Source organism: Canis aureus, chromosome 12 (assembly GCF_053574225.1).
Source record: "Canis aureus isolate CA01 chromosome 12, VMU_Caureus_v.1.0, whole genome shotgun sequence".
Classification (NCBI taxonomy): Eukaryota; Metazoa; Chordata; class Mammalia; order Carnivora; family Canidae; genus Canis; species Canis aureus.
The window spans coordinates 5,475,521-5,501,003 of record NC_135622.1 but is presented as its reverse complement, the minus strand read 5'-3'; the positions used below and the strand labels follow the sequence as shown (position 1 = coordinate 5,501,003).

Here is a 25,483-nt window from a genome sequence, read left to right as displayed (position 1 = left end):
CTTAAGGCAGTGCTGGACGTTAAAGGATCACAGTACTCCTAAAAATGTAAACTCGAAAGCTAAAAGAACAAAACTTTATTTTAAAGAAATATTTTGTTGGCAAACTATCCTTTTGTTCCCCGGAGAAGGGTGTGCTGAGGAAACCCTCCAACCCAAGGATTCGGCTGCCTTAGGGTGCGGAGGCAGCCCTCCACCGTGGCCCGCGGCTTCTGGGGAGAGGATTGCGGAGTGTCTGAGCTGGAGTGGCGTCGGAGCTCACATGATCCTGTTGCATGGGGGAGATGGAAACCTGAGGCTCAGAGATGATGTGTGCCCAGAGCTGAGGGTACCTGACATTGCAGCCCAGGGGCCTCAGTTTCAACCGCCAGAATACCCCGGGCCCACCAACCATGTCTTTGCATGCTCTTTGCCCCATCTTACGAAACGATTAGTGTGGACAGCCTGACCTATCTCCATATTTCCTGAACAATAATATGGTGGGTCCCTTCTTCTCCCGGTTTATCATCGCTTTTTTACTTAGGATCTTTTAGTCAGACACCAGAGATAATGCCAGCAACTGTACTTTAATGAACTCGTTAAATAGAAATGTCACTACAAAATATACAATTGGGAGAGACAGGATGTGTCCCATACCCACTAGCATACCCATAGAAAACCAGAGGGAAGAAACAGAAATTGGAATTAAGCAGCAAGAGGAGGTGAGAATGAGTTCTGTAGGCCATCTCCTTTGAACTGATGAACAGCATCTCTCATCTCACAGCTTATCGGCTGGGTATCCAGAGGGATGGAATTGCCCTGAAAAGAACAAAGGTAATCGTATTCTGGATTGCTTTTGTTTCTTAATTCCTCAAATCATGAGAAACATATCTCGAGAATGAAACAGGACAGGGCAAGAGTTGGAGAAGGTTAGCACCACCCATCTGCAACAGAAAGGTCAGTGAGCTTGTTGAGGGCTGGAGTGTCAAAAGCTGAGACAGCAAGACCAAGATAAGAAAAATTGGAGGATTAGACAGAACCTTCCCTCACCCCGGACCCCCTCTGCCATGCCCATAAAAAAGACAACAATTTCAACGGGACTGGGAAAGAATGGTATTTGGATCTCTTTTCTTGGAGTGATCCTCAGGAGATACTCTTGGTGTCCATTTCCTTAAAAGCTCCTGAAGATGGGATAGCTCATCCTGGAGGCCAGAGATTGTGGGAGCTGAGAGGCCTTTCTGAGAAGGGGGTGAAGAGAGGCAGAGAGGAATATTATTATAGCTCTAGCTCCCTATTTCTGAGATGTGTCCACTACTTCTGGCATCTTTTTTATTATTATTATAACTGACATACAATGTCCTGTTAGTTTTAGGTGCACATCCTAGTGATTTTTTAATACTTTAATAAAATTTTATAAAATTACACTTTTAAACAATTTTTATACAAAAAAATTGATATTTTTATACATTACAAAGTGATCCCCATAAATCTAGTTCCCATCACCTCTGGCGTCTTTAATTCTCTTTCCCCCTCCAACTATGTTCTAGGCTCTACTTGATCTGAACCACAAGTAGTCTATCCCACACATACACACACACTCCTAAACCTATCCACTGTGATACCAACAGGAATGATAATTCACTCCTCAGTCCCCCCAGCTCCTTGTTTTTCCAGCTCCTAAAAACATCTGGTTTCTCCCAGAACATCTGGTTTAGCAGTCAAGCCCCTTCTCCTACTCCCAATCCCTGTCCTCCCTCCTCACCTGGAACTCAGGCCTTCCCCTCAGGTAGCAGCGTCTCCACAGCTTGATCTGGGGTCCCAGATATCCAGGCAGCAGCAATCCCGGGGGTAAAGGGCAAGCTCCCCAATGTGAGGGGAGCCCCCACTCCTGATCAGCCAGGCTTTCAGAGGAGATAGCAGGTCTAGGGAGCCAACGAGAAGAGACTGCCAGCAGGGAGGGGCTGTCCCGCCAAGGACAGAGCTGATTCAGTGGGGTCAGGGCCCCTCTGGAGAAGAGCCACACAGAATTTGGGGGTCCAGGAACCATGAAGCTTGGCTAAAGGGAAAAAAGAAATCAACTGCAACCTAGAAACCTCTGACTCCCCTTCCCCAAAAGTCAGGAAAGAATGTCTAGCTTCCACCTACTCAAACTGCATTAGTGATCAAACTACAGGCCTTCCCCCATCTACTCTCCTCATAGGCTTCAAACTAAGCATCAGGTCTGATTAAAGTCAATTTTAGGGAAACTTGTAAAATGTGTATAAGAGGGGTGCCTAGGTGGCTCAGTCAGTTAAGCATCCAACTCTTGATATTGGCTCAGGTCATGATCTTAGGGTTGTGAGATCCAGACCCACATGGAGCTCCTCGCTCAATGGGGAGTCTGCCCCCCGCCACCTCGGCTGGCACACACATATGCACGCTCTCTCTCAAATAAATCTTTTTTTTTAAATGTGTGTAAGAGGTAGAAAAACTAATAAAGATGTGGACAAGAAGGATCCCTTCTGTGCTATTCTAGGATTTCTGCTTTCCTGGGGATAGTCAGGGACTCTAAGTAACAGCTACAGAAGTGTGGGGCAGCTTTCCCTAGAGAACTCAGACACTGTGTCTTTCCACTTCTCCCTATCTAGTAGGATGAGCCTATGAAAAAATCAAGGGAATTTAGGAAATGTAGACACTTCACCTGCTGCCTAGGGAGCAAGGAATCCGGGCAGTGTTCCGGGTCATAGCCAGGATTATGGAATTGTAGGATCTGTTCACTGCTATAGCGTAAATCCCAGTCCCAGACAGACAGCTGTGGGTTAGCAGAGTTCCCAGCAGGAGTTTGGGAATACCCTGGGGTATAGATCTGTGTATAGGAGTTGAACTGGACAAAGGAAACAAGAAAAAGGATGGTTAAATAAAAAAATCCTTTTCCCAAGTCTGGAGAGAAATCATGAAAAGCTCACCTCTTCCTTCAGGAATCAGATGTAGGGTTAAAGTCCAGTCATATATTGAATAAGCACCAACTTCCCCTTTTCCCAGCCACAGATCTCACTTTCCATAAATGAAGACTAAACTTGAGAGGCTATTTCTCAAGGAGACAAAAAGACAACTCAAAAATGGAAGTCACTGACCTGTCCACTCTGTTTTCCACGCTCCCAAGGAGTATCTCTCAAAAACGTGAGAGTGTCAGGAACCCTGGCACTGTCATGAAGAGCAAGAAGGAAAAATTCTGAGAATTCAAACTCAGCTGGAAACTGCTGGAGGAGCTGCCAGACGCAATCAACGAAGAGGAGAAACACTGGAGCCTGAGATGAAGGAAAATAAGAGGTTAGAAGGGATTGCAGGCCCCTGAGGGGGGAGGATGACAAAATGATGAGGGCCAAGGGACACAGCCAACAGAACTACTAAGATCAGGGAATGGAAATCTGGGTTGAAGATACTAGGGAGTTGTGGTGCCTCATTCATCTAGGTCTCCCTTCAAACTCAATCTCAGGATCCCTCTAACCCAGTTTCACTTCCAATGTATTATACTATATGGTTTTCTCATCCTCTTATATCTTTAGTAATACCTCCCCCCAGCACTCTCCTAAAACAATCTCACCTCTTCACTGGCTCCAGTTACCCCAAGCCGGGTCAGGAAGGGATGTCCAGCTGCCACCCACTCTCGCTGTACTAGTGATTGGAAGCCAAGCAGTGTTCGGGCTTCAGGGGCTGAAAGCAGCTGGACGAGTGAAGAGAGGAGGCCATTGAAATCACGATCACCGCGCTCTGGGTGACAAAGAAGGAGAAGGGACAAAGAAGAAGGGGCCAAGAAACTAGAGCAGAAGAAAATGAGAAAAGGAAACGTGGCAAGAAGAAGAGAGGGACACAGAGGGGAAAAGTTTTGCGTAGGTAGGATTGAGAGGACAAATAGAAGTGAAGAGAAAATGAAGGCCTTGAATGATTCAGTTCATAGTCTCCGCCTGGATAGAAATACCCAGCTTCACGTGTAGGAGGGAGAATCATAAATCTCAAACCAGCTTTCACATTGTCCTTCCCACCCCAACCCAGGCACCATCCACTGATGGAAGTACGGGAACAGAAGGCAAAAGAACCTTGTTATTAGGGACCACAAGCTGTAGTAACACTACAGCTAGTAGTAACAATACTACTACTGGGAGGCAGGGTTAGCAGGGAAGGATGAGTTAGGACCTATGGGTAGTTCCTAGTAACAGGAGAGGAAGATACTAGTGCTAGATGTGGACAAGGAAGACTTCTAGGTCTTCCTTCCAGTTGGGTGGGTAAAGGAAAAGAAGGAATGGAGTAGGTTAACCCAATAAACTCACCTTGTAGTACTATAGAGCGAACCCTGGATGTCACTAAGACTGAGATGTCACTGGCCTTTCGAAGACAAGACCTGAGAGTACAGATGAGAAGAGGAGAGGAGAATGATAAGCCTGGAGGAAGGGAGGGATGGGTCATGAAATGGAAAAGAGGCAGACTCCAGAATTCTACCCCTTCTTCTAAGGACAGCAAATAAGAGTCTTCTTGGGAAACCAAAGAGAAGAGTTAATGGAAGGCCATTTAGGAATTCAGGTAAACAGAAGATTGGGAGGATTGAATTATAAATCCTGACCAGAAAATGAGAAAGTACCTGACGTAATCCAACCATCGTGTTCCTTCCAGGGCTGAGAGCCATTTCTCCTCAGCTGCAGATGAATCTGAGAGAGAGTAGAGGGATCAGAAGGACAAAGAGATCAGGAGAACTCAGGATTCAGGATTCAAGGTCTGCAGCCTGAGGGTTAAAAATAAGTTGGGTAATGGTTACCCAAGACTGGGGAAAAAATAAACAGTAACTGTAAATGGCCATGAGGTTACTACAGTTAAGTTGTGGTGATAGTTGTACAACCTTATAAAGGTAATAAAATGCACTGAACACTTAAGATGGGTGAAGAGTGGATTTTATGGTATGTAAATTAGATCTCAATAAAGCTGTTAAAAAAAGTACACTGGGGACAGGACAGGAAGACAGGGAATCAGTGACTCTCTGGGAGATGGGAGTTGAATAGAAAACTATGGATCTTTGGCCTATAAGGTTACTCATATGTAACAGGCAAAAGGGTAAACGAGGTTAGGGTCAGCAGGCCTAGTGGGGGCTGAGATCAGATGTTATCTCACCAGGCAGGCAGAGGGCCCTCAGCTTCAAGTGGGCAAGCTGGACATCTGCAAGAGTAGGCAACTCATCCACAGTGTCCACCAGGACAACATCTGAATGCCCAGCCTGGAGCATTGACTCCACTGCTCTGGAGGGGAAGGAGTCACAACATAAAGGAATGAGTCTGTCCTCACGTTCCAACCCTTGATTCTGCTCATCAAACCTCCCCTCACCTGATATCCTCCTTGTTAGGGTCACTGGCTGTATAGAAGCCACCACAGCGGAGAAGATCACTGCCCCCACGGTGATGCCAAGACAGGCGCTTCAGAGGGTGGGAAGTTAGGATCACTATGGGAGAAACTCCTGGCCCCACATTTTCCTGCCCCAACACTAATCTCCCACCACAATGACCCCCCTGACCTCCCATAACCATCTAATTCTCAACCAGCACCCTGGCCCCCACACTGACCGGTCCACGGCCCTGATGGAAGTGGCCAAATGCTCTCCTGACCTCACTGTCCAGAGTTCGCTTAGGGACCCAGAAGTAACGAGGAAGGCTGTGAAATTGAGTTACAGTCACAGTTTGGCTCAGTGAATTCATTATAATGCAAACCTGTCATTAAAAGGGAGTTGCTTAGGAGAGGATTATTTCTAAACCCAGCAGGTTTAGAGATCTAGGCAGTAAAGGGGAGAGCTCTGTGGATATCCTAAGAGGCTAGAGTTTGTGGGCAGTCCTAGCTTTAGAGGATCTGAGAACTGTGGGGAAATTGAGAGGGCAGTGGGGGTTGGGGTAGATGGGGAATCACCTGGTAGCTACATCGAACCTCTCGTTGACAGTGCTGACCCTCCAGCTCTTGGCCCCCTGCTTTTTCCGCTCAGTCTCCCAGTCTTCTGAGGTCTCCAAGAGGGGAATAGGTGGTTTTCTGGACCCTGAACTCTGGCCTAGGGCAGGAGTGAGGCACAGCAAAGAAGAACCAGAGAGAGTTTCTCAGCTCTTTTGTCTTCAGCTAATCTCTTTCAGATTCTTTACTCATCCCTTACCCTAAAGCATCCTCACTCACCAGCCTTGCTCAGGGGTATCCCTGCATACTGTTGGGCTTGACTGCTCCGAGCTCTGGCTTGGACAATGGCCATGGTCACCTGTGGAGGAAAGGGCATCCTAACCTTGGGGCTCAAACTAAAGAAGTGAAGAGAAGGAAATGAGACCCATATGTTGCTTAGCTGTCTTAGCCACCAACAGAGAATAGCGAAGACCATCCCTAAGGAAGGGAGCTTCCATAGGTGGTGGGGACTGGGGTCGGGAGAACACATCCAGAACCACAGAATCATAGAATGTCAATTCTGGGAGGAACCTCCAGAACAATCTCATCCAGCCCTCCTTGTTTTTCAAAGGAAGAAACTTGCCCATTGTCACACTCCTGATAATTGGCAGTGCTGGGCTAGAATTCAGGCCCCTTGCTCTCATTAAACTACCCTTTATCCCAGCCTTTTAGACTCTCCTTGAGGAGAGAAGCACAAAAAATGATGAGAGGAGTCCTACAATATAGGGGAGTAGCAGGAATGCCAAGGAGAGGATCCCAAGGCTCTAAAGGGAGGAGTCGTCTTTGGGTTGAAGCCCTCTTACCTGAAAGGCCTGTGGTTCTAGTCCTCCAGCCTCAAAAGCAACTCTGAGCAGCCGGAAGTCTCGGCCATGAATGAGGATCTCCTCAGGGATAAATTTAAGTGGGGACCCTGGACGGAGGAGCTGGACTCTGGACAGGCCATTCACTGAAGTCAAGAGTTAGAAAGCAGAGTAGCCATGGATCAGGGTCCCTCTACAAGGAGGTCTTCCAGCCCATCCCACCCCATCCCTTCTGCCCTCTGAGAATAGAGGAAGGATGAGGAAGGGTGAGCCCCCAGTAAGCATCTTCACCAACACCCTGCCCCCAGCCCCCCACTCACCAGCTTCTAATCGCCCAATGTTGACCAGGGCAAAATCATATTCACTGCTCAGGGGAGTCTCCTAGAGGAAGCACATGACTGTTGCAAAAGACATCTGAAATCTTACTCATTGTCCTACCTTGGCAATCCCTAACCTCCTGGAGATAAGCCCAATTCACCGTCCCTGATACATTCAAGACAACCCTTTAAGCAGAACTCTCCCTGCCTAAATCCTTCTAGACTCTCCATTTCTCACTAACTGTCCTTTCCATTGCCCTAACCATCTTACCTGACTCCGCTGCCATCCACAAGGCTGGAAGGTGACCCTCACGTTGGTGCAGATCAAGGTTCCAGGCAATTCAGGTTCCAGTCCCTTCCTCACTCCTGGGGCCCATGCTAGGATCTGCTCCCCTACAGAAGAAGGGGCAAAGCCAGGTTATGACTATTCCCAGCATCACCCACAGTGGTATACACCTACTCCTCTGAGACAGGAGGATGTAAAGAGGGAAGATTAAGATCCTCCCCTCACTCCACAGGAACAAAAGCTTAGGAGATCATTTGTATTCATTCACTCTAGAGCCTAGAACAGTGCCTGGCACATAGTTAGTAGGCACTCAAATACTTCTTGAATAAGTAAATAAGAAAAAGGAGTAAAAGAGTCAGGAAAACTAGGCCCATCAAGGTCCATGCTCACAGCCAGCTGACAGAGAAGACAGCAAGTCTCAGATAGAAGCACTTTGAGAGAGCGGAGAAATATACAGATATTGTTGGTCAGGTTCAAGGCGAAGTTTAAGCAGGATGAAATCTGGAAGAGTCTTTGGGGATTGGAAGTATCAAAAGGGATTTTGTTACCTGGGAGGCATCCCGAAGCCAGGTGACTGCTAAGCTGACAACTCCTGGGCTCCAGCATCCCAGTCCTCTGGACGGACTTTGGTCCAGAGAGCTGTGAAGGGTGTAGGGTTAATCCCCAGGCCTCTCCAACCCCTGCATCTGGGATTACCTCAGCAGACTATTGGGGGCCTACACTCAGACGCCCAGGGGAAACTGAGAGTATCGGCTGTGGGGAGCTTAGGACCCAGTTGGCAGACAGTAAAGGGAGGGCCTGGTTAATGGATAATGAGACAATGAACTTGAGACTGAAAAAGACAGACCCAGCTCCATCAGCCAAGTTGATATGGGACACACCCTCCTCCTCCTCTAGCTCCTTTCCTAGCCCCTTCTACCTCCACCTCCTCCTCATTCACACCCTCCTGCCCACAGTGCCCTTCCCTCCCAAGCCAGGTCTCTTCTCCTTACCCCCAGGTCTGGCTCCACCTTCTGGGGGGCGATGTTGAAACTCTGGCCCCGACCCCCCCACCACATTTCTCTGGCTCCATCCGGGGACGGAGCAGTGACGGGTGGGAAACCTTGAAGATGCTCAAGCCCGTTAGGGAGAGGCTGAATCTTGTAGTTTGAGAAGAGAGACGTCAGGGAGAGTGGCTGGGGACAGCGCCAGGGAAAAGATCCTTTGAGGTGCACGGAGTGCGACTAGGGGTCTTTTGAAAGGTGTGTCCAACCCAGCAAGAGGAGGCTCCTCGGAAACTTCAGTCGGCTCTGGGGAGGGCGGGAGAGATGCCCAGCCCCTTAAAGGGGAATACACACAGTTTTGGAAAAGTGGAGGAGCCTAAAAAAGGTGAGGGAAAAGTGGGTATCTGGGGAAAACAAGACCCAGATTCTTTACTCCAATACCAGATCCTGTGCTCTTTCTGCTCACAAGCACTGGAAACTATTTGAGGGGAGCAGTAATACTGAATATTAGCCTGGAATAATTTAGGCTCGTTTTTAAGATTTTATTTATGTATGAGAGAGAGGCAGAGACACAGGCAGAGGGAGAAGCAGGCTCCCTGAGGGGAACCCGATGTGGAACTCGATCCCAGGACCCCGGGATCACGACCCCGAGCCACCCAGGCACCCTTTTTTTTTTTTGTCTTCTCAAAGGAGTTGGAGCGGTGGGACCAACGAAAAAGCAGTTCAAGCTTCCTTGCTGCCTCCCCAACACACCTGACAAAAGTAGTAGGAAATGGGACCTCAGGAGATTTTTGCCTGGGGAGGCCCAAGAAATGAGGGAGAGGAGTGAAAGCATCTTGTATTTGCGTCTCCAGAGAGCATGAAACATACTTTGTGTGGAGGGTGTCCTAAGAAAACTGGGAAGAGAAGTTGAAATATCTCCAGGATGCAGACACAGGTACAGGTGTGTTTATGGGCAAGTTCTGGGGTTAGGGGGAGGCCCAAGGAGGACATCTTACCACTTAATCCAACACACACACACACACACACACACACCCCAGTGGGAAACCAAAGCCCATTCCAGGCACATCATCCCTCCCTCCAACCCAGACACCAGATCTCCAAATTAATAATTTAGTTCAGGACCTTCAAAGCTGAGGGCTGGAAACTTCTATTAGTTCAACAGCCCCATGCCCCACCTTCCCCCCTGCCACGAGAGCAGCAGGAGTGAGTGAGGACACTAAGAGGGAAATAAAGGAACTGCAGTCAATGGCACCTGGGTTTGAAGCAAAAATCTGCATTTAGATGCGAAAAAGACAGGAAATGAAATACAAAATAAGGGTTAATGAGCTGCTGTTTTATTAATTTTGAGTCTGTACAGAGGCAGACCTTAGGTGGGGGCCCCAGTTTTCCAAAGTGACACTCAACTCTCTCCTCCCCTCAGCACACACACCCTTCCGGCCTCAGCTTTAAAAGTTCCCCATCTTGGCTGCTACTGTGGAAATAGTGATATTGTGAGACAGGAAGTTAATTTGGAACAAAGAGGCATACACCTGCTAGGAAGGTGGCCCAGAAGCCTTATTCTAGAAGTTGTAAAGCTCCCAAGCACCCCCCCCCCCCCACCAGGCCCACCTACTTTCCATGGGCCTCAATCTCTTGGAGGAAGAAATACTTCCCAAGGTCTTTTGCAGTAGGAAGAGCCATGTTCCACAGTTTTAAAATCCCATTATCCACTTTCCTTCTCCTCCCCACTACCCTTCATTCAAGAGCTTCATTCTATTCTTTAGTATTTTGAGGTATAGCAGCAGCAGAGGAATCCAAAGAAAAAACATCAGGGGAATGGGGGGGGGGGGTGGAAGGCAGAAAAAAGTGGGTGACTTGGATCAGCACAGGAAGGCAAAGGGGCAGCAGCGAAGGGCTAATAGGAGGACCACCTCCCAGACCCCCCACACCAGTGGAAGTTTTAGTGGATGAAAGGAAGGATGCAGAAGCAAGGGGCCATATCAGATTTTTCCATTTTCAGAATCCCGGTCTGGTTGTAGGTTTGTGCCAAGAGTGAAGGCTACTGGGAGGGGCAGCTGGAGGAGGGAGGTGGAGCTGAGTGACTCACAAGATGAGTCACAGATCCAGTTATAAGCACAGAAAGAGGCCAACGTCCTCCCCACCCCCCCTCTGCTCTCCGGTTACCGTCAGTCCCTCTTTTCTACCACCCCTAACCCACGTGGCCTGCGAAGGGTGGTGGCATGAAGAAAGTCTACGTGAGGGACATCATAATAAATATTTGGTTAAGCTAAAGTACAGGGGCAAAACACGCTGCAATTTGCAGCTTGGGTAGCTACAAAGTGAGAGACAGCAGTGACTGTGTGTGACTCACTCAATCTGCAATTGAAGGGCCTGGAGGCAAAAAGAAATTAGAAAAATCTGGGGTGCAGGTGATTCCAGGCCAGGAAGGGGCTTCTAATTCTGTCTTATCTGTGTGGGGCACGGACTGCTTGGAGACAGAAGGTGACACAGAGTCCAGATTAACTAGTATCTGAGTAACTCAGGGACGATCATCTCTGAAACCCCTTTATCGGGAAAGACAAAATGTGACTGGAACTTTGGATGTGTGGCTGTTTACAAAGGACTAAGAGTGGCAAAAGCTAGGTTTTTGGAGATCATTCAGAACCAGCTCCATTTTTTCTGCCTCTGTATCACTGCCCAAATACACAATATGAAGTCATTGCTAATTTTTGTTTTATTGGTCTGTGAGCTTTAGTTTCGCTTAAGAGACTGAGCCAGCAGGAGGGAGTACTTCCCCCCCACCAGTCCCTGCACAGCACCGAATTTAACACCATCCCCGCTCCATAAAGAGGCTAAATCTTACAAAAAAAAAAAAGTTTTGATACAATCCTTTTATTTTGTTGATAGAATCCAGTATGAGGGAAAAACTTTTGATTAAATCTTGTAACTCCTAATAAAATGAGTAGAGATCAAGGCAGGAATTTGGAGATCTATTCTATAGTATACTTGCTTCATCAGGGCTGGTGTGAAGAATATTAGGATGGAGGGGTAGCACTGTCTTAAAAGGGGAAAATAAGAACCCCAACTATTTCCCCTCTTCAATAAAATCCCCTGTAGGTACCCCAATGCCCTGGATTAAAGGAACTAAGTGCACTTGTATAAGCCTGAGAGATACCTTCCCTTGGCCAGGATTACAGGATCAGCCTCCCCTCCAACCACATACCCCTCCTTAACCACAGAATTTTGGGTGCACATCATGTACCCCTCCACACCCACCTCCCCAGCACAGTAATTGCATGGGCTTGCCTTTTCCACCCCCTTATCTTCCTAAAATACCACAAACCAACCAGTCTGTTTTCATTTCCCAGGCATTATTCCTTCACCCTCCAGCCCACACAACCCCCTCAAAGAATAAAGCAAAACAGTCTTTACTCATCCCTACAGAAAAACATTCATTGACTTGGGGCCCCTTATCCTTAGAATGGAGGATTTTTTTTTGAATGCCTCAATAAATAGTTACCTTCCCAAATTAAACAAAAATAATTTTGTTTCTGAATAAAAAGCTATAGGGCCTAAATAAAGTCCTATTTTATCATACTCACCCCTAGACAACCCCCCCCAAATTTCTACCTTTTTTATTTGAAAAGAGGTCAAATAAATTGAGACTGGTTAGTTTATAAGTCAAAATAAAAACAAACATGACACAAGGTTTGTTTTTGTTCATTTGTCCTGTTTTTAAAAACAAAAGCATTAACTAGAATCTAATAACAAATCAAATCCAAATACAGCAGTCCAGCGGAGAATTAAAACTTTCCTGGTTTTATTCTCTGGGAAAACCCCTGGTCTGTTTTCATTCCTATTGGTCCAGGCCAGAATCCTATGCTGGAGATCAGCACCTATGGGAAAGCTAGGTGAGCTGTCCCAGGTGTGAGCTGGAGCCACCTGCAGTTTGGGTGCACTTTGGGGACAGAGGCTCAAGAGGTGATGGTTTCACCCGGTGTTGTTCTATCCCCAGAGACAGCATGAGGTGAGCAAGGCACTCACTTCGGGCACAAAATTTAAGGGGTGCTCCCAAACTCAATAACCAACATACTATTTTAATGCAGAATTTTTTGAAAATCAAAACCAATGTAAAAAATCTACAATGAACTAAGTATCAAAATTGTAAAGATAGGATTCAGCCCCGTGCTTGCTCAATCAGCCTTATTTCCCTTGCCCTTAGTCTCAGTCCTGTTGGATCCTATCTTTAAGATTTTGATATTCTATTCATCATGGATTTTTTTTGCATTGTATTTTAAATATTGCATTAAAATGGTATTTATCTTAACTACTGAGTTTTTCGGTACCCCTTAAAGTTCTGTACAAAAGGGGAGTGCACCTTGTACTAGTCCCAGGCCTGCCCAGAAATATGTACATCCCCTCCTTTGGAATCTGTCTCCTTTGACCTCAGTGCTTCCTTAAAACCACTCTATTTTCAGATAAAAGCCTAAGAATTAATAGCCATAGGAAATGATTAAATCAGTAGACTATCAGATTTGAAAAATGAGTGACTTTCAAGTCTGCTGAAGAGAGAGGAACCTTTCTAAACTGTAAGCAGTTCCAATGAAGAGGATGGTCTTGACAGGATTTGTTACCAGGGGGAACGTGGGATGATGAATTTCCTGACTGGGCAGAAGCAACATATGGCAATTACAGGTCCCCAACACACACACACACACACACACACACACACACACACACACACACACAGCAATTACAGGTCCCCAACACACACACACACACACACACAACCCACGTTCGGTTTAGAGCAAATGTGGGGATTACATTCCATGAGATAGGTTAGGAGTACATACCTCAAAAGAGAAATCCACACAGAAAAACAGCCCCAATTAACACTCTGGACACTTAAGTACACTTATTCCCCTTCTTCATATGTACCCAGGAGTGTATATAATTGCATAGTTGATTTTTTTTTTCCCCAGAAAAAAAAAAGGAAAGAAAGAAAGCAAAAGGGAAACTGGCCCAGGATAAGTCCTCCAGTTTAAAGCTCTTAGAAATGGTGCTGGTCAGAGTAAAGGCTGTCCAGACTTGTGCTTTGTGCAAAACGCAAAGGAGCTCCCCCTTCTGTGTTAGTAGGCCCATTACCACCCTCTGGGAAAAAAGGTTGTTAGGGAAAGGGGGAAGCCCAAAGACAGATCAGCTCATTGGGAGTAATCTGTGATCTGTGGTTACAGTTCACTAAAATATATTTCTCTAACTACCTTTTTATAAATTGCCCCTAACCCCTACCCTCATGTTTCAACATTGATCCTATTATCAAAAATATGTCTACTTACAAAGTATTTTTTTGTTATTTTAATAAACTAACCACAGATTAAGGTCAGCTATGGCTTAACAAAAGAAGCCGGGATGTTAAGTTTGTTCTCCAAAAGTAGAGAGGAAGGAGAGAAAGAATCACTTAAATAGGAAAAAAAAATCATTTTTTAATATGTTTTTCTCACTGGGGTCTTTTTGTTTCTTTTCCTTAAAGAAAAAATAGTCAAACTAAGTTACTTTCTATAGAAACACAGCAGCAGAGGATGGTAGTGCTCTATTTAGGTTTTTGGTTTTGTTTGCAACAGTCTGGCCAAAGGTCTGTCCTGCTCCCACCCTCCCAGGGTGTACTCACACCCCAATGTGTGGTTATTGCTAAGTAGTTACAAAAGATCACCTGTGCACCCACCCACTCACCTGGAGAAGATCCAGCCACATAGCTATTCTTCTCATTACTCTTCCCTTCCCCTGAGGGAATTTTTTTTTTAATAAAATTAAAGTTGTTAAAAAAAAAATCACAACCTTAGCTGAGCTCAGCCCTCAAAAAGGATGAGGAAAAGATAGGGGGCAATCAGCAATTTCCTCTCGAACTAGAACAGATGACAGATGGCTGTTGAGAAAGAAATCAAACTTGAGAGGAAAAGGATTCCCCTATGAAGTTCTTCCCTTTCCCATCTCAAACTGATTTAAGCTAACAAGCACCCATGAGAACACATTACTGCCTTGTCTTTCCAGATCTTGAGGAGGAAGAATTTATCCAACCCTAATTTCTACCTTAATTCATATCAATAGCAAATCTAATTCCCCAGTTTCCCTCCACATTCCCAACTCCACCATCATGTGCTTTGTTTCCAACCTACAGGAACTTTGGTCTATTTTTTTTTTTTTTATTGACTGAGAACCTCCTTTGCCTGCTCCTACCCCCCACTTCTGCCCACCTCCCCTCCCCCACACATTAAACCTTCCCCTCATTTCCCTTAGGTCCTTGGGTGTACCCAAGCAGTGATGAGACAGAATCACCATCTTTCCCCCTTGGACCTCCTGGGTCCCATCAAGATGGACAAAGGACTAGTGCAGCCCTCCAGGCACCATCGGCCGGACCTGCTCTTGCCAGCCTGGCAGCTCGCTAGCGCGCACACACACTTAAAAGTTTCTAGCCAGGCTCCTGCCAACATTACTGCATTTGCCCCATCTGCATGGGGGCTGGGTCTTGATGAGCCAATTAGTTGAGCTTAACTCTCTTTGTTTAGCCCCCGTGCCCTCCAAGGTTCTCCCACTAGAACCTGTGCACCAGCAGCTCCCCACCCGGTTCACGCTCCCTCCTCCTCAGTTCTTCCCTGTAACAGCAGGAGCAGAAGTTGTTTGTCTCAGGGTGTCCATAGAAGCTGCAGTTCGGTTGTTTGCACTTGGTCTGGGTTGGAGGAAGCCCCCACGGACCTCCAGCCCATCCATCTGGCTCAGGGGGCTCTCTGTAGCCATTGCTATAGGAATCAGCCACTCGGAAGGGGGGTGGTAACAATGCACCCCTGTGAACACCATCCTTGGAGTGACTGCCTGGCTCCAGAGAAGGGACGCAGTCCTGATGGGGGTAGGGTCGCCCTGGAGGGCACTGTCTGGGGAAAGTGGCATATGGCGGCAGGCCCCCCCCACAAGGACCCCCTGCGACCTGCCTCCGGGGTTCCTGGCAATGGACTCCAGCCCCAGCAGGCCGAGGGATAGTAAAGCCCCCAGGGTAGCCAGCAGAGAATGCCACAGCCTTGGACTCCACTAGAGGGGCAGTCGGCAACTCCTCCCCGCCATCTGGCTCTGGCTTTTTGGCTGGAGGAGGCCCACTCCCCACCCCTCCATTCAGGATCTTCCTCTCTGCCTCCTTCTGCTTCTGCTCTGCCAGGAATCTCTCCTCAGCATCAGAAAGGTAGCGCTGGATCATCTCCTCCTGATACTGATGACGGTGACCCATCTTCAGGGTTCCAACAAAAATAAATTTCCCCTCCCCTTGCATTGCAATCCTCATAATGCTCAAGCTCTGCATCACTTCCTGGCTATACTTGCTCCCTCCATTACCAACAGACTCAGCTGCAGGCTTCTCGGAGACAGGCCCATCTCCAGCCGCCTCCTCCTTGCTACCCTTCCAGCTCTTCAGCGAGTTCTTTTTCTTCTTGTCCAGGGTCTCGGTGCCACTGCTTAACCCTGAGCCCGCGCCTGCCGCTCCGGGCTTGGAGCCCTTGCTATGCATCAGGCCTCCCATGTTCTTCTTGAGTTTGCTGCCCAAGGTTTTGCCAAAGCTGCCCAGTTTGTTAGCCACAGAATCTGCTCTCTTCTTGTCTTTCTCCCGACCTCTCTTTGACTTCTCTTTCCGCTTGCTGCCCTCATTGCTCGTGGAACTGCTGCCAACAGACTCCTTGTCTGATTCCCCGGACTCGGGAGTGGACCGGGGCTCATCTCCAGCTGAGGCTGTGGGGGACTCAGGTTGTGCCAGGGGAGCCTGGAGGACATAAGCATAGTATTAATGGTTGTCCCACTGGGCTGAGTTGAGGGAAGGGCCCAGGGACCTCTAGGCCATCTGTCTGGCTCACGGCTCATGGGGCTTGCTGCAGGGTGGCTACAGGAATTAGCCATGTGGAAAAGGGCTGATTACACCCCTATGTCCTCCAACCCTGGAGTGCCTGCCTGGTTCTAGCAAAGGGCTCTGTCATGGTGGGGAAAGGTCACTCGACGGGGGGCACTGTCCTTCCCCAGCCCGTCAGCTCTCCCATGGACCGAGGAAAGATAGAATCTAATATCTGACTTTTATCTCAGCCTCTGCAATCAGATTCCCTTCTGTAATACGGAGATATCAAAATGAAGCCCGCTGCTCCTTCTAGAGCAATGAGCAACTATACAATACATGGCCTCTGGGTAAGGAGGAAGAATATTCCATAGATACTAGGGTATCCTTTCTTAGAAATTTCTCTGTGCCAGATTCCGCCCAAAATTAATCTCAAGAAAGTGGAACCATTCTTCAGTCCCTCAGCTTTCAGACATCCAGCACTGGAGTCTGTCAGTTTGCCCTTGTTCCTGCGTTCCTGTTCTATGGAGAATGATGACATCCTCAGAATCTACCAGATCAGGATCTCCTTAAGCTATACTGTTTCCTCTGGTAACCTCCACAGAGGTCTACATATACAAGGGTCGGGACAAAGTACAACCATGTCAAGTTCACCAAAAAGTCTATAAAACTTTTCTTGAAGAATGCATACTAGTATCGCCAAGTAGAGCTTGGCTGGAGAGGAGCTGTGGAAAGTGGAGGGCACCAGCAGGTAAAAAAGGCAGGAAAAAGTGTCTTCTAGAACTTATCTGACATTTTCCCGTTATTCCTAACCTTGAATCATCAGCTACCACTCAAAAGAGACTCAGGGACCACTACCAGATCACCTTGTTCTCCCTGTTGCTGAAAATGAGGATGTTCAAGGGTGGGGTCGGAGAAGTCCTCACCTGTGCATCAGTGGACACTGGGATCCACTTCACATTCATGTAGCCATGCAGCAGATGCAATTTGACCTCTAGGGACAGGATTACACTGTGAACAGGAGGAAAAAAAGAATTGAAAACATACCGTGACCTTTAAAAAGCAAAGCGCGTGATCCAGTTGGAAGATAGGACAGGAAAGGGCTTTGTGGCTCAGGACTCAGACAAGGTTGGGTCTAAATTATAGCTCCACCCATTAATACTAGGTTTTTATGACCTTGAGGCAAGTCACTTCACCCTCCCTAAAATTCAGTTGGGGTTGATAATGGGTATAGATAATATCTACCCTCTAGGGTTGTTGTGAAGATTAAAATAGTATTGGAAACGACCCAGCATAATGTCTGGAAAATAGGAAATACTTACTGAATAGTAGCCATTATTGTGGCTGGTGTAAATATTATTAAGTGGTGTAAATTTTATTAATAATAAAATAATATTATTTTGATATTTAGGTGAGAAGTTATTTTATTTTATTTTTTTATAATAAATTTATTTTTTATTGGTGTTCAATTTACCAACATACAGAATAACACCCAGTGCTCATCCCGTCAAGTGCCTCCCTCAGTGCCCGTCACCCATTCACCCCCACTCCCCGCCCTCCTCCCCTTCCACCACCTCTAGTTCATTTCCCAGAGTTAGGAGTCTTTATGTCCTGTCTCCCTTTCTGATATTTCCAACACATGAGAACTTATTTTATTTTATTTTATTTTATTTTATTTTATTTTATTTTATTTATTTATTTATTTATTTATTTATTTATTTATTTATTTTTGAGAACTTATTTTAAAAGACAGTCTAAACTCTGAGTTTTAATCAAACCCTCTCAATTGGATCTCAGTGTCAGGAGCCCAAAGAAGGAAACATTGGATAAGAGTTAAGGGAGGAGCTTTTACATTCATATCCTCTTTGTAGGAAGCTGTGGAGGGCACAGGCTAAAAAGTAAACCTGCTTTGGGAGGTGATAGGGAGGGGGGCTAGCAGAAAGAATGAGTTTTCCTTGCTATTTAAATTCAGAAAGGCAACAATCCAAAGCAAACTAACTATTTTGGTCAGTTATGTAAAAACCCCTCTCATGGAGTGCGTGGCTGGCTCAGTCAATAGAACATGCAACTCTTGGTCTCCAGGTTGAGTTCGAGCCCCATGTTGATGTACAGATTACTTAAAAAATAAGATCTTAAATAAATGTTTAAATAAAAAATAAAAACTTTCTCACTTGGGCTGGGAGAAAAAGCAGCTGTGTGTTGCAAGAATCCTGGTGCCCAACCTGTCCCCCACCTTCTCCATCTTCCCCAAAACACCAGAGCTAGGATGTGGCTGTCTTGCCTCTGAACTGAGGAAAAGCCCCTGGGGAAACGGATGCTATATGTGGAAGAGATGCCTAGCAGGTGAGAAGGCTAGGCCTGCCTCACCTGGCCAATCGGACGTTGTCATTGTCATCTTTGCCCCATTCCCAGCCCTTTCCAGGGTCCACAGCAAAATGCAAGGGCAGCAGCTTATGCTCTGAATCTGTAAGTGGGATCACAGCTGGGGAGGAAGAAACATATCATCAAGGAGTCTCTTTGAGGAGAGAGGAAGGCAACTGAACACAAACTGACTTCACTAAACAGGAGGCTGAATCATCTCACAGGCCTCGAACTGAGTTCACCCCTCAGTTTTCAAGTGTGAATTATGCTGGTATTAAAAACAAACAGACTGGTTTTCCCTTACTAGCCAACACACAATTTAGGCCTCTAATCTCCATGACTCTCCACCAGCCAGTCAAATGCATGCTCATCATGTGCTTGCCAGTTAACATGGATTCAAGGAATTCAAAGTCATTATTATGACAAGTACTTGGAAGGTTCTATGACCTTAAGACATACACTCTTTACTCCAGAGCAGGCAAATACAGGCAGGCTACTATGTTTTTCCCCAAAGCTCTTTGTCAAATGTATTTATGTTTAATTTAAACACGCTGGTTTATCTTTAGCTTAGTAAAACAGTATCAGTGTGCACTGTCTGGGCTTGCATGTCACTTAAGTCTTCCCTCCTACGCTCTCTCCCATTTCAGTTTTTCCAAAAGAAAACAAAGCAGACCAAAAGATACCACAGACACCAACACTGTATTCAGCACCTTGTTCCTTGGCATTCTCCTTCTGCTCCATGGACACAAGTGCAGAAAAGTGGGCCTGATCATAGGCGAGCACCAGAGGGGAGCGGTGACACTGGCTGGCTGGGACCTCCAAGGGCAGATAGATTCCCCCAAAGGGAATAGGGGCAAATGCTGCAACAAACCACAAAGACTGTTATTCAGGAGGTGTTCTTGCCTAGAGGGCAATCCCCACGCCCCACTCTACCACATGAGTTCCCTCATTTCAATTCACTCTAACCCCTAATTAGTCATTCATTCCTAAGAAGCCTCATCAATTAACCCCAACTCCTTTGCTCTGGATCCGTTGAGAACTTCACATTGTTCTAATGTATACCTTGTTTCTCCCCATAGGTCCATATAGCCCTTTCCACTCCTCCTCTCAGGACTTCGCCCAAGGCTCTGCGAACAGAAGGCGCACAGGGCAGTGAGAACTGACTCACCTTCCCCACCAGAGTCCCTCAGCATGGTGTCGGCCACAACGACTATGGGCCTCCTGAGCACATGGGCGAGGACAAACACATGGAATTCTTCTAGGCTCTCATAGACAGGCTCCTCTGGACTCTCCACCCTAGAAGGAGTACAAGGGGAGTGGTGGAGGGGAGGGGTTACAAAACGAAACAAGATACCCCTGAAGACCAGTTCCGTAAAGAGGAAAAAGAGGAATATCCTTTTCTTGCTTTCTAAACTTAAGGCTGTCACAGACAGAGCTGATCATTTCATGCTACCGTGGCTGTTTCTCTTCCCGTTTCAGAGATGGGGAAATACAAGAAGAGAGATCTAAAGGCCCTAGAGGTAAAGCAGTGTTAGGAATCTGGAGGTAATCCCCCTGCTAAAACCAATCGTGTTCAAGTCTTCCCCAATTTGCTTTATCCTGTAGCTCAGTGCACAACTGTGGAGCCTTTCTTTACCCACCACAACTACCCAGACAACACATGCATCATAGTTGACAAAAGAAAAGAATAAAAATTCCTCTTCCTATGTTCCCTTAAATGAAGAAGAGCATCTCACCTTCACCATATCTACCTAGTAGCCTAATCAGAACTCTGTGAAATATTTACTCTTCTTTATCTCTCATCTTCAATTAATCACCTGGCTTAACCGATTCCATCTCCCAGCTGTCTCTTGTATCTATCTCCTCCAGTCTGTCTGCAATCCACCACTCTTGTTCACACCCATGCCCTCTCTCCTGAATTACTACAACCCAGTCTCACTGCCCTCCACTTCACTGCCCGCTCTGCTAGCAGTGTGCTCAAATACATAAATTTGCTCCTATCACTCATATACACACAATTCAGGGGCTTCCTGACCCCTGAAGCCAGGTTCGTCAACGCTAGGCACTTGGTACAAATGCAGATTTCTGGGCCATAGCTCAGTCCAACTCAACTGAACTTCCTCAGGGTGGAGATCCCCAGATCTGCACATTAACAAACCTCCCAGATTATTTTTATGTACAATCAAGTCTGGATAGGTTATAATTTTTAACTTCGTGTTAAAGAAAATGTCAAAATTTTAAACATTCAAAACTAGGAAGAGTATTATACCTAAACTCTCATATATCCATCACCCAGCCTCAATAATTTAAAACATACAGGCAATGTCATTTCACCTAGACCTTGATCTATTTCCCTATCAGTCCCCACCCTTGCCCCAGCCTACCACATCAGATGATTTTGAATCAAATCCTAGACATCATATCATCCATAAACGTTTCAATTTCTATCTCTAAAAATAAAGGACTCCTTTTAAAAACAACCACTCAACCGTTAATACCACACTTTAAAAAAATTTAACAGTAATTAAACATGTAGTCATTGTTCACATTTCCCCAACTGTCTTATAAATATCCATACATTCCCACTAGTTGATTTGTCTAAGTGTCTTTAAACTTAGGTTCCCTCTCCCTTTTTATTTTCCTTGCAATGTATTTATTGAGAAAACTGAACTGTCTGTCCCATAGTTTCTCAAAGTCTGGACAGGATATGATTTTAATTCCTTAGCATGATACAACAGAAACCGCAGCATGGCACACAAAACTCTTGTTACCCAGCCTCATCTATCACTCTATACCACGTACTCTGTATTTTGGCAGTGGTAAACTGCTTATAGTTCCTAGAACATACCATGCTGTCACATACTTCTGTGCCCTTGCCATGGCCTCTCTTTCCTTTTTTTTTTTTTTTTATTTTAATATTTTATTTTTTTATTCATGAGAGACACAGAGAGAGAGAGGCAGAGACACAGGCAGAGGGAGAAGCAGGCTCCATGCAGGGAGCCCGACGTGGGACTCGATCCTGGGTCTCCAGGATCACACCCTGAGCTGAAGGCTGATGCTCAACCACTGAGCCACCCAGGCATCCCTCTCTCTTTCCTTCCAACATCCTCTTAGCATGAAGTTTTTTGGACACTAAGGACTCAGGAAAGATGATTTCCTACTCCCTCACTTAGCCATACTTACCCACCACAGTTGGCTCCATTGGTACCTAGATGCATGCGGGGTTCACTCGAGGCAAGCTTGATCAGCTCATTCCATTCCTTCTGCCATTCATCTTCTGTGTAAACCAGCCCTGACTGTGTAAAAGACAGGCAGGGGAGATCAAGCAGTCAGAGGCTAGGTTCACGGGCAGTAGCTATCCCAACTCACTCACACTGGCCCACTCCCTATTCCCTTAGCATTGTGCTTACAATGTGTACTACAAAGTCAAATCTCTTCTCCCTCTCTTAGTCAAAGTCCACAAAAGAAAAGTCTATGACCTCTCTCACACTTCTTTTTCTTCCATTCTTTTCTGACTCATTTCAGTCCAGCTTCTGTCTCTGTCCACCAGCCTGCCCCCCTTTGCCCCACATACAGCACCTTACCTACCTAACTCTGCAAAGGACAATGACCTTTTAATTGCAAATTCAGTGGACTCTTTGGTTCTTGTCTTTCTTAGTCTTCATGTCGCATTTCAACTCCTTGTTAAATTTCCTTCTCTTTCAGCTTCTGCAACACTACTTTCTCTTATCTCTCTCAACTCTGTCCACTCTAGCAATATTGGTATTATGTCAACAATATTAGCAGCTTTGGTTCCTTCTGGGTGATCTCATCTATTGCCATCTATATGCTCAGGACTCTAAAATTTCCCTCTCCATCCCAGACCTCCTCTTAATTTCTAGACTATATTCACATCCACCTGCATACTGAAGATTGCCACCTGCTCATGACTGCCTCAAACTACAGTCAAAATGGAACTCCTACCTCTTCCAAAACCCACTCTATTTCCTGTATTCCTGCCTTAGCGAATAGCACTGAATATCACCCAAACACCTAAGCTAGAAACGAGGGAGTTAGCAGAGACTTCTCTCCTTTTGCCCACCCCACACCTGGATTCCTTAGTCAATAACTATTAAGCATGCCTATTGCAATGGACCCTTAATTGGTTTTACTACTTCTAGTCATGCATTCTTCTGATCCATTTTCTACAGTGTTACCAGAAAGGTTTTTCTAAAATTAAAATCTGATGTTTGCTCCCTGCTACAAATGATTTTAAGAACCATCATGACCTGGGGCACCTGGGTGGCTCAGTAAGCTAAGCGTTTGCCTTCTGTTCAGGTCATGATCCCAGATCCTGGGATTGAGCCCCACATCGGGCTCCCTGCTCAACAGGGAGTCTGCTTCTCCTTCTGCCCCTCTCTACCTCTTGCTCATGCTCACTCTCTCTCTCTCTCAAATAAATAAAATCTTAAGAAAAAAAAAAAGAACCATCATGACCTATTATAGTTCAAAATACTTCAGTGTAGCACACAAAGTCCACTTCCTGGCCCCTACCCACCTCTCTAATACATAATTTAACTAGCAGTAGTTCCTTGAATGTACTGCATTGCTTTATACTTGACCTTTTGTCTAGCTTATTCCTTCTGCTTGGAGCAGCCTACTTCCTAGCCACTTGGTGAACGATTTCTCAACTGTCAGGAGAGAACTCAAATATCTTCTCTAAGGCTTTCCTAAATCTTCCTGGTAGACTCACTCCTTCCTTTGTGCCCTCCCTTCTAATCTACTATACAAACTTCATCACAGAAGGAACAACCTGTTACTTTGGTACAATTACATATTTACATGTCCATCACCTACTACTCTTAAGGGCCAGAACCATGTTCTAGGCAATATGCTAGTGCCTAAGATGTGATCAGTAATCAATACATGCTGAGTGAAACTATAATTTTTATCAAAGAAATGGGAGAAGTGGTACAAGCAATTTAAAAATATCATTTGTCTTTAGGATATATATGATAATTTGGGAGATAAGTCTATTGTTATTAATTATACTTGCCTTACATTAGTATTTAAATGAGTTTATACTGCTTAAACATACTGACAGAGTAAAAGAATTAAACTGGAAACATGAGGGGTGTGAGGAACAAATTTAAGAATTAAAGAGCTGTTATCAGCAACATTTTACTTTAATAACTAAAAATTACAAAGCTATGTTCTCTTTGTAAAATACTGTAATAAAGTTTTTCAATTAAAAATAAAAAGAACAATGCACAGGCAATATGTACTGACTGGGTGCTTTGGTCAGTCTTTTTCTCACCTATTTCAGCTTCCTGTTTTCATACATGCAGCCACTAGGTGGCGGACCCATTCAGCCTTACTGGAAAATGTCCTTACTGGTTAGAGTTTTTTTTTTTTTTTAAGTTTATTTAAACAATCTCTACACCCAACATAGGACTCAAACTCACCACCCTGAGGTCAAGGGCTGCATGCTCTACCTACTGAACTAGCCAGGCGGCCCATCTTTATTGGGCTTGACCACCAATTTCAACACAAAACAAGGAGGCCTGGGAAATCAAAACCAATTTAGTTTGTGTGGTGTTCAGTCTTGATTAAAAGAAGCCCCCCAGTCCTCCTTGCCTCCCTCCATTCCCATGCCCAAGGTGCAGTATGATGCTATAAATAGTCTCAATTAAAACAACTCTTTAGGCCACATTTCCAGTATGGAACTTTTTATGTACTGGGCAAAAGGAGTAAGATGTTGCTCCTTTGTTAGCCACTATTCTCTATGCATTTCCATCTCTATACATTTCCACTGGAGACCCTGGGGAGGAACATGTGGCTAACCAAGAACATAATTTGGGTATTTCTGGGTCTCCCAGCTAAACCCATCACAATATAATCCCACCCTTAAAATAACTACAATAGCTTAATAGCGGGACTTGGCCATACCTATTCTCTGACTGTTGCTGTAACTTCTACTAATAGCTAAATGCTCTAGTTTGAATGCTTTTCTGGACTCTGGAGTGGTCAAATATAAGGTTCAGGTATGATGTGAATTCAGTGGCGAAGAAGGCAAACTTTAGGTTGGCTCTAGCTCAGGCAAAAGAAGCCCTCCACAAGTGCCTGCTCAGTTCACTAGGGAACCATGGGATTTGGCAATAATAAAGAATGCCATTTACTTGGCCTTGCCCCTGTACACTTGCTTCCTTCAGAATCCTCTGGGGCAGACTGGCTGATCAAAGACACCATTCTGATCTTAATACCATCCTAATTTTAACAATTGGCCTCTTTGTTTTTAAGAAAGAAACAGGACACATTCTACCTTCATATTTTAATCTTCAGGATATTAAATTCTAATAACTAAAAAAAAACCTCTTAGTTCTATATAATAGCCAGTTATGATAGAGCAATAAAAGGCAACAAGAAGGAAAATGGAAAGAAAAAAGAAAGTTTCCGAAAAGACTGTCCCATATTTATGCCAGAACACCCAGCCATATAAATGGCAAAACAAACAAACAGATACACTCAAACAGCGTGTAAGATAAACACAGAAGAGAGAGAGAGAACTAGGGGAAAAGGGAAGATGGAGACTTGTTATCTTTGTGTAAGTGTACAGTGTCATCATTACAGTTAGGGTTCAGCCAACTCTTTTACTGCCCCGTCATAACTGCCTGACAGTAAATCTTTGAGGCTTTGTGGGCCATATGTAACTACTCTATCCTGCTGCTGTTCTGTTTTACACAAGGAAAGCACTTAACATAAAGCAAACATATATAAATGAATGTGCAGGGCTGTGTTCCAATGAAACTTTTTTTTTTTTTTAACTGTTAGTGAGATTTGTCTCACAGGTCATAGTTAGCTTTCAACCCCAGTTATGGGGATGGAAAGTACAAACAGCCATTGTTACGTTCTTATACAAAAGCAGTCTTAACACCTGCTAAGGCCCTGAGAAGTATCATTCAAACTCAATTTAATAGGCATGTTTTTAAAATTTTTAAACA

At 45.3% G+C, this 25,483-nt stretch overlaps 2 protein-coding genes across 7 annotated transcripts in view; both read right to left on the bottom strand.

Annotated features, from left to right (window-relative positions):
- Positions 1 to 544: 544 nt before the first annotated feature.
- Positions 545 to 10,857, bottom strand: MTMR11 (myotubularin related protein 11). 3 transcript variants are annotated; one of them, XM_077842457.1, is made up of 17 exons: positions 8,309 to 10,857; positions 7,865 to 7,955; positions 7,302 to 7,423; positions 7,034 to 7,094; positions 6,717 to 6,859; positions 6,154 to 6,232; positions 5,899 to 6,034; positions 5,562 to 5,649; positions 5,326 to 5,414; positions 5,116 to 5,240; positions 4,592 to 4,658; positions 4,284 to 4,354; positions 3,560 to 3,726; positions 3,090 to 3,263; positions 2,657 to 2,839; positions 1,739 to 2,032; positions 545 to 1,214 (listed from the first exon to the last, which is right to left on the bottom strand). In XM_077842457.1, exons 1-17 carry the CDS (start codon positions 8,372 to 8,374, stop codon positions 1,068 to 1,070), a joined length of 2,103 nt encoding a protein of 700 aa, XP_077698583.1. In that variant the 5' UTR covers positions 8,375 to 10,857; the 3' UTR covers positions 545 to 1,067. The 3 variants fall into 3 exon arrangements, with proteins under 3 accessions (XP_077698583.1, XP_077698586.1, XP_077698585.1); XM_077842460.1 differs by having other exon boundaries at positions 545 to 1,210; XM_077842459.1 differs by having other exon boundaries at positions 545 to 795.
- A 300-nt stretch (positions 10,858 to 11,157) lies between these two features.
- Positions 11,158 to 25,483, bottom strand: part of OTUD7B (OTU deubiquitinase 7B) — a 55,420-nt gene continuing 41,094 nt past the window's right edge. For all 4 annotated transcript variants that reach the window (XM_077842452.1, XM_077842451.1, XM_077842453.1 and 1 more), the window contains 6 exons: positions 21,687 to 21,799; positions 19,672 to 19,799; positions 19,214 to 19,363; positions 18,510 to 18,624; positions 17,069 to 17,153; positions 11,158 to 16,079 (listed from right to left, as the gene is read on the bottom strand). In XM_077842452.1, coding sequence (XP_077698578.1) covers positions 14,871 to 16,079; positions 17,069 to 17,153; positions 18,510 to 18,624; positions 19,214 to 19,363; positions 19,672 to 19,799; positions 21,687 to 21,799 — 1,800 coding nt within the window. In that variant the 3' untranslated portion in view covers positions 11,158 to 14,870. The remainder of the gene's footprint in view (positions 16,080 to 17,068; positions 17,154 to 18,509; positions 18,625 to 19,213; positions 19,364 to 19,671; positions 19,800 to 21,686; positions 21,800 to 25,483) is intronic.

Bases quoted from the DNA above. Each gene is read 5' to 3' on its own strand.
- MTMR11 (XM_077842457.1), bottom strand. From the start codon at position 8,374: ATGTGGTGGGGGGGTCGGGGCCAGAGTTTCAACATCGCCCCCCAGAAG. The intron at 6,233-6,716 runs GTAAGAGGGCTT...TTTCCTCCACAG, and splicing joins TAGAACCACAGGCCTTTCAG to GTGACCATGGCCATTGTCCA. The intron at 2,033-2,656 runs GTGAAGTGTCTA...TTTTCCCTTTAG, and splicing joins CCTTGCTCCCTAGGCAGCAG to CCAAGCTTCATGGTTCCTGG.